This window comes from Cetorhinus maximus, chromosome 2, assembly GCF_964194155.1.
Source record: "Cetorhinus maximus chromosome 2, sCetMax3.hap1.1, whole genome shotgun sequence".
Taxonomy (NCBI): domain Eukaryota; kingdom Metazoa; phylum Chordata; class Chondrichthyes; order Lamniformes; family Cetorhinidae; genus Cetorhinus; species Cetorhinus maximus.
Genome location: NC_135880.1, coordinates 195,261,337 through 195,281,016, shown reverse-complemented (window position 1 = coordinate 195,281,016; position 19,680 = coordinate 195,261,337). Strand labels below are relative to the sequence as shown.

Here is a 19,680-nt window from a genome sequence, read left to right as displayed (position 1 = left end):
CAAGAGATGGGGGAGGGAGAGAGAGAGAGACATAGTTGGGGGAGAGAGAGATGGAAATGGGGGAAAGAGGGATATGGGGGAGAGAGGGGGCGAGTGACAATAGATGGGGGGAGAGAGAGTGACAGAGATGGGGAGAGAGAGTGACAGAGGTGGGGGGAGAGAGGGAGAGGCAGAGATAGGGGAGAGAGAGCTGGGGGAGAGTGACAGAGACAGAGCCGGGGGAGAGTACAAGAGACAGAGCCGGGGGAGAGGACAGAGACAGAGAAGGGGGGGAAAGAGACAGAGAAGGGGGGGGGGAGAGAGACAGAGAAGGGGGGGGGAGAGAGACAGAGAAGGGAGGGAGAGAGACAGAGAAGAGGGGAGAGAGACAGAGAAGGGGGGAGAGAGACAGAGAAGGGGGGGGAGAGAGACAGAGAAGGGGGGGAAAGAGACAGAGAAGGGGGGGAGAGACAGAGAAGGGGGGAGAGAGACAGAGAAGGGGGAGAGAGACAGAGAAGGGGGAGAGAGACAGAGAAGGGGGGGAGAGAGACAGAGAAGGGGGGGAGAGAGACAGAGAAGGGGGGGAGAGAGACAGAGAAGGGGGGGAGAGAGACAGAGAAGGGGGGGAGAGAGACAGAGAAGGGGGGAGAGAGACAGAGAAGAGGGGAGAGATACAGAGAAGGGGGGAGAGAGACAGAGAAGGGGGGAGAGAGACAGAGAAGGGGGGAGAGAGACAGAGAAGGGGGGAGAGAGACAGAGAAGGGGGGGGAGAGACAGAGAAGGGGTGGAGAGACACAGAGAAGGGGGGGAGAGACAGAGCAGTGGGAGAGAGAGAGGGATCTGGGAGAGAGAGAGACAGATGTGGAAGAGAGAGGGGGATTGGGGAGAGAGAGAGTGATGGGGAGAGAGAGTGATGGGGAGAGAGAGAGTGATGCGGAGAGAGAGAGTGATGCGGAGAGAGAGAGTGATGCGGAGAGAGAGAGTGATGCGGAGAGAGAGAGTGATGCGGAGAGAGAGAGTGATGCGGAGAGAGATAGAGAGGGATGTGGGAGAGAGAGGGATATGGGAGAGAGAGAAGGATTGGGGTGAGAGACAGATGTGAGAGAGAGAGGGGTGGGGGAGTTAGAGAGGGATGGGGAGAGAGAGAGTGATGGAGGAGAGAGAGAGAGAGAGAGAGAGAGTGATGGGGAGAGAGACTGATGGGGTGGAGAGAGAGAGAGAGAGTGTGATGGTTGAGAGAGAGAGAGAGGGATGTGGGGAGAGAGAGAGAGGGATGTGGGGAGAGAGAGAGAGGGATGTGGGGAGAGAGAGAGAGGGATGTGGGAGAGAGAGAGAGGGATGTGGGGAGAGAGAGAGAGGGATGTGGGGAGAGAGAGAGAGGGATGTGGGGAGAGAGAGAGAGGGATGTGGGGAGAGAGAGAGAGGGATGTGGGGAGAGAGAGAGAGGGATGTGGGGAGAGAGAGAGAGGGATGTGGGGAGAGAGAGAGAGGGATGTGGGGAGAGAGAGAGAGGGATGTGGGGAGAGAGAGAGAGGGATGTGGGGAGAGAGAGAGAGGGATGTGGGGAGAGAGAGAGAGGGATGTGGGGAGAGAGAGAGAGGCATGTGGGGAGAGAGAGAGAGAGGGATGTGGGGGGAGAGAGAGAGAGGGATGTGGGGAGAGAGAGAGAGGGATGTGGGGAGAGAGAGAGAGGGATGTGGGGAGAGAGAGAGGGATGTGGGGAGAGAGAGTGGGATGTGGGGAGAGAGAGAGTGGGATGTGGGGAGAGAGAGAGAGAGAGAGAGAGGATGTGGGGAGAGACAGAGGGAGGGATGTGGGGAGAGAGAGAGGGATGTGGGGAGAGAGAGAGAGGGATGTGGGGAGAGAGAGAGAGAGGGATGTGGGGGAGAGAGAGAGGGATGGGGAGAGAGAGATAGAGAGAGAGATAGATGGGGAGAGAGAGAGATAGAGGGAGACACAGAGATTGGGCAGAGATAGACGGAGAGAGAGGCAGAGATGGGGCAGAGAGAGCGAGAGACAGAAATGGGGGAGAGAGAGATAGAGATAGATAGACACAGAGATTCTGGAGGGATAGACAGATGGTGGAGAGAGAGAGAGAGAGAGAGAGAGAGACAGAGATGGTGGAGAGAGAGAGGGCGAGAGACAGATGGTGGAGAGAGAGGGCGAGAGACAGAGATGGCGGAGAGAGAGGGGGGGGGCAGAGATGGGGAGAGAGAGACAGAGATAGGGGAGAGGGAGACACACAGAACTGGGGGGAGAAAGAGACAGGGATGGGGAGAGAGAGCCAGAAATGGGGCGAGAGGCAGAGATGAGGGTGAGAGAAAGAGATGGGGGAGAGAGACAAAGATGGGGAGGGAGAGACAGAGAGACGGGGAGAGAGAGACAGAGAGGTGGGGATGGGGGAAAGAGAGAAAGAGTGACAGAGCTGGGGGAGGGAGAGAGACAGAGAGAGAGAGACAGAGATAGGGGACAGATAGACAGAGATGAGGGAGAGAGACAGAGATTGGGGAGAGATAGACAGAGATGGGGCGAGAAGGAGAGACAGGCAGATGGGGAGAGAGAGAGATACAGAGACAGAGATGGGGTGAGAGAGAGTGAGACAAGAGATGAGGGAGAGAGAGGGACTGAGATGGGGGAGAGAGAGATACAAGAGATGGGGGAGGGAGAGAGAGAGACATAGTTGGGGGAGAGAGAGATGGAAATGGGGGAGAGAGGGACATGGGGGAGAAAGAGAGAGAGACAGAGATGGGGCGGAGAGTGAGTGACAGAAATGGGGGAGAGAGGGAGAGAGAGAAAGAGACACACACAGAGTTGGGGGAGAGAAAGAGATGGAAATGGGGGAGAGAGGCAGATGGGGGAGAGAGTGGGAGAGTGACAAGATGGGGGGAGAGAGAGAGACAGGGATGGGGAGAGAGAGTGACAGAGGTGGGGGGAGAGAGAGAGAGGCAGAGATAGGGGAGAGAGAGCTGGGGAGAGACAGAGCCGGGGGAGAGTGACAGAGACAGAGCCGGGGGTGAGTGACAGAGACAGAGCCGGGGGAGAGTGACAGAGACAGAGAAGGGGGAGAGTGACAGAGACAGAGAAGGGGGAGAGTGACAGAGACAGAGAAGGGGGAGAGTGACAGAGACAGAGAAGGGGGCGAGAGACAGAGACAGAGAAGGGGGCGAGAGAGAGACAGAAGGGGGCGAAAGAGAGACAGAAGGGGGCGAAAGAGAGACAGAAGGGGGCGAAAGAGAGACAGAAGGGGGCGAAAGAGAGACAGAAAGTGGGGAGAGAGAGACAGAAGGGGGGGAGAGAGAGACAGAAGGGGGGGAGAGAGAGACAGAAGGGGGGGAGAGAGAGACAGAAGGGGGGGAGAGAGAGACAGAAGGGGGGGGAGAGAGAGACAGAAGGGGGGGAGACAGAGACAGAAGGGGGGGAGAGAGAGACAGAAGGGGGGGAGAGAGACAGAGAAGGGGGGGAGAGAGACAGAGAAGGGGGGGAGAGAGACAGAGAAGGGGGAGAGAGACAGAGAAGGGGGAGAGAGACAGAGAAGGGGGGGCGAGAGACAAAGAAGGAAGTGGGGGGAGAGACAGAGAAGGAAGGGGGGGAGACAGAGAAGGAAGGGGGGGAGACAGAGAAGGAAGGGGGGGAGACAGAGAAGGAAGGGGGGGGAGGAGAGACAGAGAAGGAAGGCGGGGGAGAGACAGAGAAGGAAGTGGGGGGAGAGACAGAGAAAGAAGGTGGGGGGGAGAGAGAGAAGGAAGGGGGAGAGAGAGAGAAGGAAGGGGGGGAGAGACAGAGAAGGGGGAAGAGAGAGACAGAGAAGAGGGAAGGGAGACAGAGATGGGGAAGACAAAGAAGGGGGAAGTGAGAGAGAGAGCGAGACAGGCAGAGATAGGGAAAGAAATTGAAACAACTATTTCACCCAAAGAAACGGTCAACAATTTGAGCAATAATTTACCAAGATAATGCATTAAATTATGTTCAAGAAACAGTAAGAAGTTTCTGGAGAAAGAATAACGAAACAGTCGGTGAGAAGCTGTACAGGTGGGATTGAGATCTACCTAAATGAATCATTTTATTTTAGCCTTTCCCGATTTCAACATTGTGAGCTAACACAGAATTGTGGAGGAAGAGGCATTGACCTCAAATACATATTCCTGGTGTTAGTGAGTGCATGAATAACATTGTACAATTAGGTTAACACGAATACAAATTTCAATTAAAAGCTGCTTTTAAATTCAAAATGATACTATATCAACGTTTGATGTTCTGTAAGGCCCTAACAACAAATATCTCGGTAAGAATTCTTCAGATCTGTAAATAAACTCCCACTTCATCTAAACCAAATGTACAATGTGCCCTGCTGCGATTCTAATTTTTAATTGAGCTCTGTGCGCCATGTGTACATCAATTAGAATTTGTTTCTTCATTATTTAGCTCAGTAATAAATTTTTAAACAGGATGTATTTGAAAATGAGGAACAAGGTATGATGATAGAGGAGCAGTGGCTGATATTTAAGGAGATATTTCATAACTCTCAACAAATATATATTCCATTGAGGAAGAAATATTCTACCAGAAGGATAACTAATGAAGTTACGGATGATATCAAATTAATAGAAAAGTTGTACAGTGTCGAAGGTTAGTTGGTATCCCAGAAGATTGGGGAAATTTTAGAAGCCTGAAAAAGATGACTAAAAGAAAAGAGGGAGAACTAGCAAGAAATAGAAAAACTGGCAGTAACAGTTTCTACAAGTTTATAAAAAGGAAAAGAGTAGCTAAAGTGAGCATTGGTCGCTTAGAGGGCAAGACTGGCGAATTAATAATGGGAAAGGAGGAAATGGTGGTGTAAACCTTTTGCATCCATCTTTACAGTTGAAGACACAGAAAATGTCCCAAGAAAGTACAAAATATAGAGGCAAAAGGGAAGGAAAAGCATAAAGAATCACAATCATTAGACAAAAACTAATCGGAATACTAATGGGACTTGAGGCTGTCTAGTTCCCCGGACCTGATGGCCAGCTTCCGAAGGTTTTAAAAGAAATGGCTGCATTCATTGTAATCTTCCATCATTTCCTAGATTGTGCAAAGGTCCCGGTGGATTGGAAAACCGCAAATGTTCAAGCAAGGAGGAAGGTAAAGTAGGAAACTATAGTCCAGTTAGTCTAACTTCTATCATTGCCAGAAATGCTAGAATCCATTATTAAAGAGGTAGCAGCAGAACATTTGGAAAATCGTGATACAAGTACAGTGTCTCAAATCCGGATGTCCAAAAACCAGAGTTGTCTGAAAACTGGACATTTTTAGAATATGCCATCTATCAATTTTAATTGAGCAAGATAAAAATAACTTACCAGGACAATTCGGCTAGGCGCTGTAATGGCACGGTGCAGCGGCGGGCTAGTTATCTACTTTTCTACTTGCAGGCCCCTCAGGCTATTCCCACACTTTGTGTGACCATTGACCTCACCCAACCCAGTTTGGTTTGAACTACCCATGCCCTGAACCGCCTGACCCAAAATCCAGCAAGATGTGAAATCTGACATGGCCTCTGTCCCAAGGTTACTGTACAATCAGGCAGAGTCAACATGGTTTTGTGAAAGGTCGAATAAAGTCAATTTGGTTTTGAGGTTCTTTGAGGATGTAACAAGAAGAGTGGATGAAGGGGAACCCAGTAGATGTAGTGTATTTGGATTTCCAAAAGGCATTTGATAAGGTTCCACATAAAAGTTTACTACACAAGATAAGAGCTCATGGTGTTGGGAGTGATATATCAACATAGATAGAGGGTTGGCCTCAACTACTTACAATCTATATTAATGACTTAGATGAAGACAAATTTGCTGATGATATGAAGATAGGTGGGAAATGAAGTTGTGAGGAGGCTCCAAAGAGCTGCAAAAGGGCTGTAGAAAGTGAGTGGGCAAAAATTTGGCAAATGGAGTATAATATGGGAAAAGGTGAGGCTGTCCACTTTGGCAGGAAGAATAGAAAAGCAGAATATTATTTAAATGAAGAAAGACTGTAGAGTGCTGCAACACAGAGGGACCTGGATGTCCTTGTACTTGAATCACAAAAAGTCAACATGCAGGTACAGCAAGTAATTAGGAAAACAAAGGGAACATTAGCCTTCATTGCAAGTGGCATTGGATGGAGTACGAAAATAAGGAAGTCTTTTTACAGCTGTACAGGACGTTTGATGAGACCACACCTAGAATATGTTTACAGTTTTGGTCACCTTACTTAAGGAGGGCCATACTTGCGTTGAAAGCAGTTCAGAGAAGGTTCACTAGACTGAACCCTGGAATTTCCTTATGAGGAAAAGTTAAGCAGATTGGGCCTATATTCATTGGAGTTTAGAAGAATGAGAGATGACCTTATTAAAACATAAGATTCTGAGGGGGCTTGGCATGGTAGACACTGACAGAATATTTCCTCTCAGGAAATCTAGAACTACGGGGCACAGTCTCAAAATAAGGGGTCTCCCGTTTGAGATGGAAACGAGGAAGAATTTATTCTCTCAGAGGTCTGTTGGTATTTGTAATTCTCTGCCCTAGTTAACAGTGGAAGCTGGGTCATTGAATATATCCGAGGCTGAATTAGATAGATTTTTGATTGACAAGGGAGTCAAGATTTATAGGGGGCAGGCAGGAAAGTGGAGTTAAGGCCACAATCAGATCAGCCTATTAAATGGCGGCGCAGGCTCGGGGAGACTTCATTTAAAAAGAGCAGGGAGAGATTGGTGAGTTGGATTGGTGAGTATTTCTAGTCTTTAAAGTAAAATTAAGGTCTATAGTTTGCTTTTAGGTCTCTAGTCTTTATTTTCTCTTTCTTAAATATAGCGTTTTAAATATAAGATCGATACTAGTGTAAAAAAATCAATTACAATAAAGTATAAAGAGTATGGATACTAATATCTCTGCTCTTTACACTTTATTGTAATTATTTTTTTTACACTAGTGTTGATAGCGATAGCAGGACGGGTGATGTGTTGCTGCTGCAGCATGTGGGGACTGCTGGACACCAAGGTGATCCAGAGTGAACATATCTGTAGTAAGTGCTTGCGTCTCGAGGAACTTCAGATCTGAGTTAAGGAGCTGGAGTCCGAGCTGCAGACATTGCACCACATCAGGGAGGGGGAAAGTTACCTGGACACTTTGCTCCAGGAAGCGGTCACACCCCTCAGATTAAGTAATTCGAATTTGGTCTGTGATCAGGGTCAGGAGGTCCCTGCAGGTGAGGCAGGTACGTGGACCCACAGGGTAGCATTTGAGGAGCCTCAGCCCCTGCAATTGTCCAGTATTTATGAGATTCTTGCAAGCTGTGTGGATGAGAACAGGGACTACAGGGAGGATGAGCGAACTGACCATGGCACTGTGGTACTGGGATCCATTCAAGTGGGGGGAGGAAATAGGAATGTAGTAGTGGTAGGGAACAGTATAATTAGGGGGATAGATTCTGTTCTCTGCAGCCGTGACCATGAGTTCTGAGGGCTATGTTGCCTGCCCGGTGCCAGGGTTAAGGACATCTCCTCAGGGCTGGAGAGGAACTTGGAGTGGGAGGGGAGGGATCCAACTGTCATCGTCCATGTTAGTACCAATGTCATTGATACCAATGACATGGATAGGACTAGAAAGGAGGTTCTGCTGAAAGAATTTGAACGTGTAGGAGCTAAATTAAAAAGCAGAACCTCCAAGGTAATAATCTTGGGATTATTACCTGAGCCATAGGCAAACTGGCATAGGGTAAATAAAGTCAAGGAGTTAAATGCATGGCTCAAAGATTGGTGTGGGAGGAATGGGTTTCAGTTCATGGGGCAGTACTGGGGTAGAAAGGAGCTGTTCTGGTGGAATGGGCTTCACTTGAACCCTGCTGGGACCAGTACCAGTGTCCAGGTGAATCGAATAACTAGGGCTGTATAGAGGGCTTTAGTCTAAATAGAGGGCGGGGGGGGGGGGGGGTGTTCTGGAGAGGGGATACGGAGGCTGACAAAAGCAAATATGGCAGCCTTGCAGGGCAGCTATTTAAGTAATGATACCAAGAGTGTGACAGGAAGGGACAGAGTGTACAAACAAAAAAAACAGCAGTAAATAGGGTAAAAAGGGGGAAAAAAGGTAAAAAGGCAAAATTAATGGCTTTTTACTTAAATGCACAGAGTATTCAGAACAAAATAAATGAATTAACGGCACAAATAGAGATTAATGGGTATGATCTCATAGCCATAATGGAGATATGGTTACAAGGAGATCAAAGCAACTAAATATTCAGGGGTATGTGACTTTTCAAAAGTATAGCCAGGAAGGAAAGGGTGGTTGGGTAGCTTTGTTAGTGTGAGATGGAATAAATATGATAACACAAAATTATCTCGGATCGGAAAATGTGGAATCCATGTGGTTGGAGATAAGAAACAACAAGGGGAAGATGCCTTGGTGGGAGTAGTCTATAGGCCCCTAACAGTAGCTATGCTGTAGGACAGACAATAAATCAGGAGATAATGAGGGCATGTAAAAAAGGCAGTACATTAATCATGAGTGACTCTAATCTTCATGTAGATTGGGAAATCAAATTGACGGGGGTAGCCATGAGCAAAAATTCATAGAATGTATTCGGGACAGTTTCCTAGAACTATATGTTGTGGGTCCAACCAGAGATCAGGCTATTTTGGATCTGGTAATGTGTAATGAGGCAGGTTTAATAAATGATCTCAGAGTAAAAGATCCCCTAGGAAACAGTGACCATAACACGGTGGAATTTAGAATTCAATTTGAGAGTGAGAAAATTAGGTTGGAAACAACTGTGCTAAACTTAAATAAGGATAATTACAAAGGAATGAGGGCAGAGTTGACTGGAGTGGACTGGGAAAGGAGTTTAGCTGAAAAGATGGTTGATGAACAATGGCAGACGTTTAAGAAAATAGTTCATGACTCACAACAAAGATATATCCCAGTGAGGGAGAAGGATTCTAGGAAGGGGATAAACCAACCATGGTTAATCAAGGAAGTTAAGGATAGTATCAAAGTGAAAGAAAAAACATACAATGTGGCAAAGATTAGTGGTAAGCCAGAGGATTGGGAAAGTTTTAAAAGCCAACAGAAGTTGACCAAAAAAATAAAGAGGGAGAAAATAAACTTTGAGGGTAAACTAGCAAGTAATATAAAAATGGACAGTAAGAGCTTCTTTAAATATATAAAAAGGAAGAGAGAGGCCAAAGTCAATATAGGCCCTTTAGATAATGAGGCTGGGGAAATAATAATGGGGAAGCAGGAAATGGCAGAGGAGTTGAATAAATTCTTTGCATCAGTCTTCACGGTAGAAGACACTAATAGCATTCCAAAAATGCTAAATAATCAAGGGACGAAAGTGGGGAGGAAATAAATACAATAACTAAGACTAGAGGAAAAGTACTAGAGGCTAAAGGCCGATAGGTCACCTGGACCTGATGGGTTGCATCCCAGGATATTAAAGGAAATAGCTGCAGAGATAGTGAATGCACTCATAGTAATCATCCAAGAATCCTTAGGTTCTGGAAAAGTCCCAGAGGATTAGAAAACACCCTTATTCAAAAAGGGAGGGAGAGGAAAAACAACTAACTATATGCCAGTTAGCTTAACATCTATCATTGGGAAAATGTTAGAGTCTATTATAAAGGATGTAATAGCAGAGCATTTAAAACTGCATAATATAATCAAGCAGAGTCGGCATGGCTTCATGAAGGGGAAATCATGCCTGACAAATTTATTGGAATTCTTTGAGGAAGTAGCAAGCAGGATAGATAAAGGGAACAAATAACTGTAATGTATTTGGATTTCCAAAAGGCATTCGATAAGGTACCGCACATAAGGCTACTTAATAAGATAAGAGCCCATGGTGTTGGTGTAGTACATTAGCATGGATAGAGGATTGGCTAACTAATAGAAAACAGAGAGTTAGGATATGGGGGGGAGGGGGCATTTTCAGGATGGCAACCTGTAACTAGCGGAGTGCCACAGGGATCAGTGCTGTGGCCACAATTATTTACAATATATGTTAATGACTTGGTTGAGGGAAATGAATGTACTATCGCCAAATTTGCGGATGGTACAAAAATAGGTGGGAAGGCAAGTGCTGAGGATGACACAAAGAATCTACAGAGGGATATAGACAGGTTAAGTGAGTGGGAAAAAACTTGGTGGATGGAATATAATGTGGAAAAATGTGAGGTTATGCACTTTGGCAGGAAGAATAGAGGACCTGAATATTATTTAAATGGAGAAAGACTGAAGAAAGTTGTAGCACTGAGGGATTTGGGGGTCCTCTTGCATGAATCTCAAAAAGCTAACATACAACTTCAGCAGGTAATAGGGAAGGCAAATGGAATGTTGGCCTTTATTTCAAAGGGAATGGAGTATAAAAATAGGGAAATCTTGCTAAAACTATACAAGGCACTAGTTAGACCACACCAAGAATACTGTGAACATTTTTAGTCCCCTTATCTAAGGAAAGATGTTCTGGCATTGGAGGCAGTCCAGAGAAGGTTCACTAGGTTGATTCCGGTTATGGAGGGATTTTCTAATGAAGAGACGGGGAGTAGATTGGGGCATGTATTCATTGGAATTTAGAAAAATGAGACATATTAAACATATAGGGGAGAATTTTCTCCCCGTCAGGCAGGCTGAGCGGGAGTGGACACAGGCATGCACGCAGCTGATTGCCACCCGCGATTGGCTGCACGCCGCCATTTTACGTGGGTGCGCCAGTTAAGGCCCGCCCAGCGTGACGCGCACCCAGAAGCGCTGAGCACTCCTTGTGAGAGCAGGAGGAGGGAGAGTTGAGGCCTGCATTCTTTTGCGCACGTGCACAAAAGAGCGCAGAAATCTCTCCGAGGCAGCTTCGTGCCTCAGGGAGATTATTTCAATTTTTCAGAAGCAAAGTAAAGAAAAAAAAAAATTCAGACATGTCCCCTCATGTATCAGTGTCACATGAGCTGGTGCATGTCAAGCAATTTTAATAAAAAATTTTATTACATTTATAAACCCTTCATGAAACCTCATCCTGCCTGTGGATGAGGTTCGATGAAAAATGCAAAGGCCGCCTGGGCTCTTTGCCTGTCCACCAACCTTAAGGTTGGATGGGCAGCCCTGTTAACTATTTCAATTGCTATTTAAATGGCCTTAATAGGCCTTTGACAATTTGGTGGACACGCAGCCAACTTCGGTGCACGCCTGCCGAACTGAAGATTGGAATGACACGCAGTGACATCGGGACGCACGCTTGACATCACCACTCATTATTTTACGCGTCGGCGAGCGGGGCCCGCCCCCACACGCCGACCAGAAGATTCAGGCCATAAGATTCTTAGGGGGCTTGACAGGGTAGATGCTGAGAGGTTGCTTCCCCTTGTGGAAGAGTCTAGGACCAGAGGACATAATCTCAGAGTAAAAGGTCATCCAATTAAGACAGAGATGAGGAGGAATTTCTTCTCTCACAGGGTTGTTAATTTGTGGAATTCTTTACCACAGAGGGCTGGGTCATTAAGTATATTCAAGGCTGAGATAGACAGATTTTTAAACAGTAAGGGAATCGAGGGTTATGGGGAAAAGGCAGGAAAATGGACATGAGGATTAGCAGGTCAGCCATGATCTCACTGATTCGCGGATCAAACTCGATGGCCGAATGGCCTACTTCTGCTCTTATGTCTTAAGGTCTATTCCTTATGTTCTTATTGAATCCATGAACAATCATGGATTGTTAGATTATTAATTATTAATTTAGCTTAAGTGGATGTTTACTTACAGATCTGAAGAATTCTGACCATTAATTCTTACCATTCATCTTCAACAATCCATGAGGAGAAATTCCTTTACTCAGAGGGTTGTGAATCTTTGGAATTCTCTACCCCAAATGGCCATGGAAGCTCAGTCATCGAGTGTGCTTAAGGTAGAGATTGATAGATTTCTGATTAACAATAACGTAAACGGTTATAGGGATAGTGAAGGTAAAAGGCATTGACGTGTTCGATCAGCCATGATCATATTGAATGGCGGAACAGGCTTGACGGGCTGAATGGCCTTCTGTTCCTATGTTCCTAAGAACAGGAGACAGCGAGCTTTCACAATGGGATAGCACATTTTTCACAATGGGATAGCACATTTTCACAATGGGATAGCACATTTTTCACACACTGTAGAATACGCATATTAATTTTTTTCTCCTATCGGGCTGTGACCCGTTAATTGCAATATGTATATATCCAAGTGATGGACTGGGTGTCCTGTGTGTAAAATGGTTTCCTTTTGCCAGTAGATGCTATCAATTCTTTGGATGAAATGTTAAAACTAGGCCCCATCTGCGTTCTTGGGTAGATATAAAAGATCTCATGGAGCTATTTTGAAGAAGAGCAGGGGAGTTATCCACAGTGACCTGGTCAATATGTATCCCTTAATCAACATCACAAAAAAAAGATTATCTGGTCATTATCAAATTGCTGTTTGTGGGAGTTTGCTGTGCGCAAACTGGCTGCTGTGTTTCCTACATTACTTTTTGAACTACAGTCACTGTCATACTTAATTGGCTTTAAAGCATCTTGAGACATCCAATGGTTGTGAAAAGTGCTTTATAAATGCAAGTCTTTTATTTAATATCCAGTATATTCCTATTGTTGCTTCTGAGACCATTATACCCTAGTTAGAGCTACATGGGTCATCAATATGTTCTGTCATAAACAGAAGTAACAGGTTCAAAGCAATTGTATGGTGAGCACAAAAGGGTAGAATGTAAAAAATCACAACCTGCAACCTATAAGTATTTGTATTACAGTTTCTCTACAAAAGATACACATGCAGGCATAGTATAATTACTGATGTGGCAAATTTCTTTCTTCAACTTTACTATTAAGGAAGATGACAAATGCAGGTCAGATGCTTCTCCACAGGAGAGTAATGTGGTATCAGTTAAGTTAATGTTACACCCACTTGAAATCCTCACGGCTAACTGCCTCTAAAGGTCTGTCTGACCTCCCTTTTGGCCAGGGAATGGTGCATGGAAAATGTAGAGAATGACCAATGGAGTCTACTTATTGGATCAACTTCTGATTTCAATAAACTGGTCAGTAACTTGGACCTGAGCTAGTTTCAATAGTCCATAGAGTATCTCACAATGACATTTAGTTCATGTGGGTGGGATAACAGTTGATGTCAGATTTGTGTCTGTCAACAGAAAGAGTGTATAAACTGTGAAAACCAGATTAAATCTGTTTACCAAGTGAAATTTGAGACCACTCTTGCAGAGCTACACAATGAGTTTGTTTGTTTGACAAATGGGTCCTAAGTCATCCATGTAATTATTTTTTTATTGGCACTCTTAATAAAACTATTCGTAGGAACATTGTTCAACTTTACAATCACCAATGCTAAAGGGTAATTGCAATGTCAACTCAATGCTAATGATAGTGCAAGGCTGTTGGGGTGCATGGCCCATATTCCTCACCCGGATATGCAGTCTCTGTAACCTTATCACAGGAGCCTCTACTGCACTAAAATGGCCATCTTAGCCAAAGCAAATCTTCACTAAGCCTTGGTTTGTTCCTCAGGCATTAGTGGCCAGTATAAATCAGTATAAATACATTGATTATTTTGTACTTAGCAATGCAATACCCAAACTAGGAAGGTCCACATAAAGCCATACCAATCATAGGGACGTGTAGACCTATCACTGGACACTGGGAGTCCTCCCACTCAATTCCAGGTAATCCTATATGACAATTCCTTAATGGGTTGCAGAAAATTTAGTACCATTCTGTGCTTGTAATTTATGGGATTTTAGCTGGTTAATCTGCAGCAATATTGCAGCTAGCTAAGCTTCGACTACTGCCAACCTGTGCCTCTACGCTTTGAACTTCAGTGAGTTGGGAGGGTATTAGGATTTCTGAGTAGTTTGAGGCTAATGATAGGTTTTATATCAGTCCAGACATCAAGTTGTCCAAAAATGAGCATGATTTTCACATCTCAACACAGCATCCTGATTTGCATTCTGCCCACCTCCCACACAAAACAATTCAACCTCTTCAGTCTCCCTTCCACTGTCCTGACTCCACCAAAGTCATCTCCTCTCTCATATGACTCAATCTGATCTTCCCTCACCTAGCTCTACATTTTCCTCTACTCCTTCCAGCCAGCAGAAGTTAGCAATGATATTATCAATGAACATTGTTGGTTATTCTCACTCTCTTATCCAATAGCACATGGCTCCATCTTATTAGATTTAATTTAGTTGGGTAGTTACCTTGGGATATTTTGGGATATCACGTTGCAGAGTCAGCTTTATAGGTTCCTCCACGATAGTGTGTTTGCAAGATGTGTTTGATCTGACAAATAAGAAGCATTAAAATTAGGAGCGCTCAGGTGCTCTTCTAGCCAGGTATCAGCTGTGGCTCAGTATCTGTATTCTTGCCTCTGAGTCAGAGGTTATTGGATCAAACCTCACTTAAGATTTGAGCATATAATCTAGGCTGGCGCTGCAGTATAGTACTGAGAGGGTGCTGCACTATTGGAACAGAGGGTAGCATCTTTCAGGTAAGACTTTCAACCGAGGACATGTCTGCTCTCAGTGTTGGATGTTAAAGATTCCATGGCACCATTTAAAGGGGACCTATCCCAAATTGATTTAATTTCCAGTCCATTGCTGCATTTGGTGTGGAGGTCCTTTGGTGCAATGGGTAGCGTCCCTGCCTCCAAGCCAGAGTTCCATGTTTGTCAGGACTCGATGACCACGGAAGGTGTGTTCATAATGTGACCAAACAGGTTAAGTACCACCCTGTAAATCCTTCTAATATGCCTATCGCAGGTGGCAAGAGCGGGAGAGTCTCCTGCTCAGCAATGGTTAATGCCAAGTGACACTCCTCAAGTTAAAGCTTCTGGTGACAGGCTGGCAACCTGTTCCAGTAAAAACTAGCCATGGAAACAGATGTAAGCATGTGCTTCATCTGCCTCATGTGCCACTAGGCATGGGAGAGAACCAAGGAAGGAAGGCTGCATTTGGTAATGCTACTGGCATTGCCTGTTTTATTGCAATTATCTCGCTGGTCGAGTGACAATACCCATTGATTACTTAGGTCTCTCACCTGTTTCCCAAAGACAATTCATCTTTAAGTGTCTTCAGGTCATTCTTACACTTCTCTATTTCCACCACCTTTAAACCTTCCACTGGAAACAAAAGGAAAGTAACAATAAGAAATCAAAGTGTAGCAAAAAGATTCTGAACTTATATTGTAGCCATAGTCAGAGGCAAGATGATCTGAGTTGCATAACACTTTATGTCAATTCTTGTTGCAATCCAATGACTGAATTGGGTTCAGTTTAGATGCTAAATTTTCCCCCCTCCCCTGTCTATGGTCTAATAAATGTAACAGTAATCTGAGTTGACCAAATAATGCGTCAATGTTCTCTGATGGTCCCAGTAGTTTAGGAGAAAATGGATCTGAGTGGCCCTGTTGATCCTATGCTTGATTTCTCTGTAGGTGCAATTTGTTGGAGTAACCCGGACGTACGCCATAAATATTTTGCCTTTCAACCTCACATTCAGATTCCCAATTTATTTTTTTCTCTGTTATTGGATCTCATATTTCACTTGTGCACAAGTGGGTTTGAAAATGTGGGCTGTTTTGGACTAAAGTGGCACCATCTCACCCAAGCATCCTACCTCAAGATTCTAAAACCCTGATGGAAAAAGATGCCCGAGAAATTCAAAAGCCAGGTTGCTGGTGATACATCAGGCACTTTTCACACTAACTGGTGGCTGTGTTGTTGCCTAGAATAACAGGTGGTCATTATTGATAGGTTGCATTCTAGTTAAACATTTCAAATCGGAACCTTTAATTTCAATGCACGAGTTGTAATTGAATTCTGTTTTTTTAATTGATGAATGAAGAGTTTGGCTGGGAGCTCTTAGTCCCATCCTGGAGTTGTACTCTCGTGACTATCCTATTTGATAACATTGTAAAATGGGGTGTAAAATGGGGTTTTACAGAGCAGGTTTGGTTGAAGTTGCTGGAATTATTAGTTCTTTCTTTCTCAGTCCAGCAGGACTTGTTGTTATTTATGGACTGGCCAAGGACTGTGATAACCATAGGAACAAGTGGGCCATTCAGCCCCTCAGGTTTTGCCATTCAATTAGATCATGCCTGATCTGTAACTCAACTTTGTATATTCTCCTTTTGTTCCGTAACCCTTAATACCCATGCCTAACAAAAATCTATCAATCCTTTGAAATTTTCGGTAGCTCTCTACCTCCCCCATCACCTTTTTTGGAGGATAGAGTTTTAATGTCATTGGCAGGATGGAGTGTGTGAATTTGTAGTGGCTTCAACACAGAATGACCTTGCTCTAATTTACGTCTTTTCCCAGCAGACTAAACTGTTTCACTTTAGCTACACTATCAAATTCTTTCATCATCTTTTTAGACTTGCTCAGTCTTTCAGGAATGGTAAAGGTTGATTATATTTCTATGAAAGTTTCTTCTCATCTCTCCCCTCTTCAATTAGTATCATTCCACAGACGTTGGTCACTCTCAAATACATCATCCAAGAATTTATTCCTTTAAATAGTCGTTAGGAAGTACAGAACTTGACCATTGCTGAAAAAAAGAGACATGCTGTTGAAGCTTCTCAGCTTGCACACATCAGGACAGATTCACAAGAATGCCAATTCTAAAGGGAACGACAATTTAAACTGCATGAGAAGAGAGTACGGATTGGTTGGTAAGTTGTCTCTGATTGGTGAAGGCATAGCCATGGAGAATGCACCAAAGAATAGTTGACTGCCAAGCCTTTTTTTTTAAATCAAACCAGGCAAGTTAATATTGATTGGTCAAGGCAATGCCATGAGGAATGAACCCATGAATGGCTGTCCCCCAAGCTTTTGTTTAGTTGAAAAAGGTGCAATGCATGGACATGCTCTTTCTGTTTGCAAAGGAAAGGGCCCTATGTATGAACATATGTAGCTTCCAATGTGTGTAGGTGAGCTACACTGAGTCCAACTGATAATTTTAAATTGGCTGTCAGTGTAATTCTTAGCACAATCAGGATTGTTTAGCAAGTGCTGTCCAACACAGAATCACATCTAATGTGGACACTATGGCTGGAATTTTCCAGCCCCGTTGGCATCGGGCATCATGGCAGGCGAGGGGGGAACAACAAAGCAAGAAAGCCTAAAATCAGTTTCACGCTGTCGTGAAACCAGTTTGTGATCGTCCACTCCACCCGTCAATGGTGGCCATGTTTCCTGCCACTGCAAGTCAGGAACCTAAATTCAATACTTTAGGATCTCATTATAAGTTCTGCTTGCTGGAATCATCCCCCACCCCCTCCCCACGTGGGATCATCCGAGCATGTTGGGTGTGTTTCACAAGTGTCCATAAGCGAAGTGCACCTGGCAAGCTGCACTTCATTGGGGACTTTGAGGTTTGTTTGCCTACCTTGCTTCTCTTTGATGACCTCTTTCAGTCATCAGCTCCAGGCTTCGCAGGCAGCACCACGTCACTTTTAAGGGAGCTCACAGGCAGGTCTCTACCCATCTGACCAGCCATAAGATGGGGGCTGGCTTTTTAATGGCTGCAGGGCTAGGACGTGCTTGGGGCAGGGGGTGAAGTGGCCTCAGGCAACGGAGGAGGTTGCAAGGTGAGGGCTGGACTGGGGAAGGGGAGTATTCCAGGGTGTGTGTGAGGACACATGTTGATCTGTGCAAGTGGCTGAAAGGTGGTGAGGGCTGAGGAGTCAGTCTCTAGCAGAGATGAGGTCAGATGGAGATGTGAGGGTGTGTGAGACAGTGAGTGGTGATGTCCCTTGAACTGGCAGTGAGTGAGATGCCAGTGAATGTGTGATGGCCTTCTGAGTTTGAGAGTTTAGAGTGATGAGATGGTTGCATTACCCTGGGGACACGAATGAGATCATTCATCCATTTTCTGCACTGGATGGCCAGCCTCTTGTGTGCAGCATTGGGACTGACCACCTCTGCCACCACCTCTGCATTTGGAGTGGTGAGACTGATGGGCCTCCTGCAGTCAGAGCTGGGGTATAGGACATTGCAGCAGGCCTCCACGGCGTCTAGAAGTACCAGGGACATGTCACTGAATTGGGGGGCTGCACTCTTCTTGGCATTTGCAACCATGTCTTCACCGGAGCAGTCTTGGGCTGTAAGCATCAAGAAGTGCACGCGGCTGCAGTTTAAATATGGCAGCCTGCATGAGGAAGCGGCGAGATGATGGTGTGGCGGGTAAAATCAGGGGCCGCCCGCTAGTGAGATGGCGTGTTTCCTGAGGCTGCATAATTAATGAGGTGGGAATGGGACCAGAGAAAACCCACCATTGCGGTCAGTGGGTAAAACAACATTTTTCCTGCTCCCTACCACACTTTGGGCAAACCTGGGATGATTCTGCCCTATGTTTTGAGTTTTGCAGCATGAATGGTTGGGTACGGTTGGGTACTGTTGCGAACAGCCAAAGGGATGTGCTGTTTGGTATCACAATGGCACTGAAATTCATATACCACAGTACTAATTTGTGTAATAGGCAGCATCCTGTTAGTGGAGAATACCACTCATGTTGCTACTGCATAGTAGCAGCGTGAAACGACTAGTTTCACCTGTTGCTCAAATTTTTTGAGACACCTTATCCTTCCAGAGTAATCGGAGGTAGGCTGGCCACTTTTCAGGACCAAAAGTGGTTTAGGCCCATTCATGAGTTTGTGTGATGTACTCTCAGCGATGATCTGATCAGGGTAGCCATTATCCTGCAGGATGGCTTTGACGCCCCCTGTTTCAGCATCAAGCTTACTTGGTGAGCAAATGGCTCGGGTCGTATTTACAAGGTTGCCGATAAGACCGATCATACAGCATGTGTATCCCAACGTGTATACTGACCAGTGAAGGTAGGCTTGTGCTGGACAGTAGAGAACACATTGGCATGTTTTTCAACTAGCGCACCGAGGAATGGGAGCTCATTTGACTGCTCAATTTCAAGTGTGAATTTGAGTGCAGGAAAGAGCCCATTAAGGTGTGTAAGGAAATTCTTGCATGCAGCTGCAGATTTAAATATAACAAATGTATCATTTAAGCATCGGAAATATGCAAGGGGTAGGAGGTTTGGTGTCATTCCATCGAAGGCGCATTTCTCGTGGAAACCGACAAAGCTGTTTGCGAGAGCTGGGCCTAGAGGGGACCTCGTGGCAACACCATCTATTTGGACATACGTAATGTTGTTAAAACAGAACTCAACTGCATGAGTTGCTGAGTTCATAAGTTCAATGAATACAGGTTCAGACAATGGTGGTGTGTCTAGATCGCCATATAGTGATGCGGCGTAAATGTCTTTGGCTTCCTTGAGCTGTATATTGGAGAATAGGCTAGCAATGTCAAACAAGCACATGAGCATGGCAGTGCTTTCGATAAGCAAGTCCTGTGTGATCTTTCAAAAGGTAAAGGTCTTTCATCATGTATGTGCATGACTTGCTCAGAACTGGTTGTAGCAACTTGCTCAGCCAACTGACCAATTCATGTTGTGCAGAACCAGTCACAGATAAGATAGGCGCAAAGGAACATCACTTTTGTGCATCTTGGGCAACCCATACATGTGCAGATGTAGTGAGCAGTGAGGACAAATCTTATCATATATGTCACTGGGCAGCTTGTTACTCTTACACAAGTCCAACAAGAGTTTTTGTAGTTTACTTCTGAGCAGGGCTGTGCG

General features: G+C 45.2%; 1 protein-coding gene across 1 annotated transcript in view; it reads right to left on the bottom strand.

Annotated features, from left to right (window-relative positions):
• Positions 1–19,680, bottom strand: part of LOC144668940 (high affinity cGMP-specific 3',5'-cyclic phosphodiesterase 9A-like) — a 93,184-nt gene that overhangs the window by 45,417 nt on the left and 28,087 nt on the right. The window contains exons 7-8 of the mRNA XM_078531435.1: positions 15,062–15,143; positions 14,224–14,305 (exon numbers count right to left, since the gene is read on the bottom strand). Of these exons, the coding sequence (XP_078387561.1) occupies positions 14,224–14,305; positions 15,062–15,143 (164 nt within the window). The remainder of the gene's footprint in view (positions 1–14,223; positions 14,306–15,061; positions 15,144–19,680) is intronic.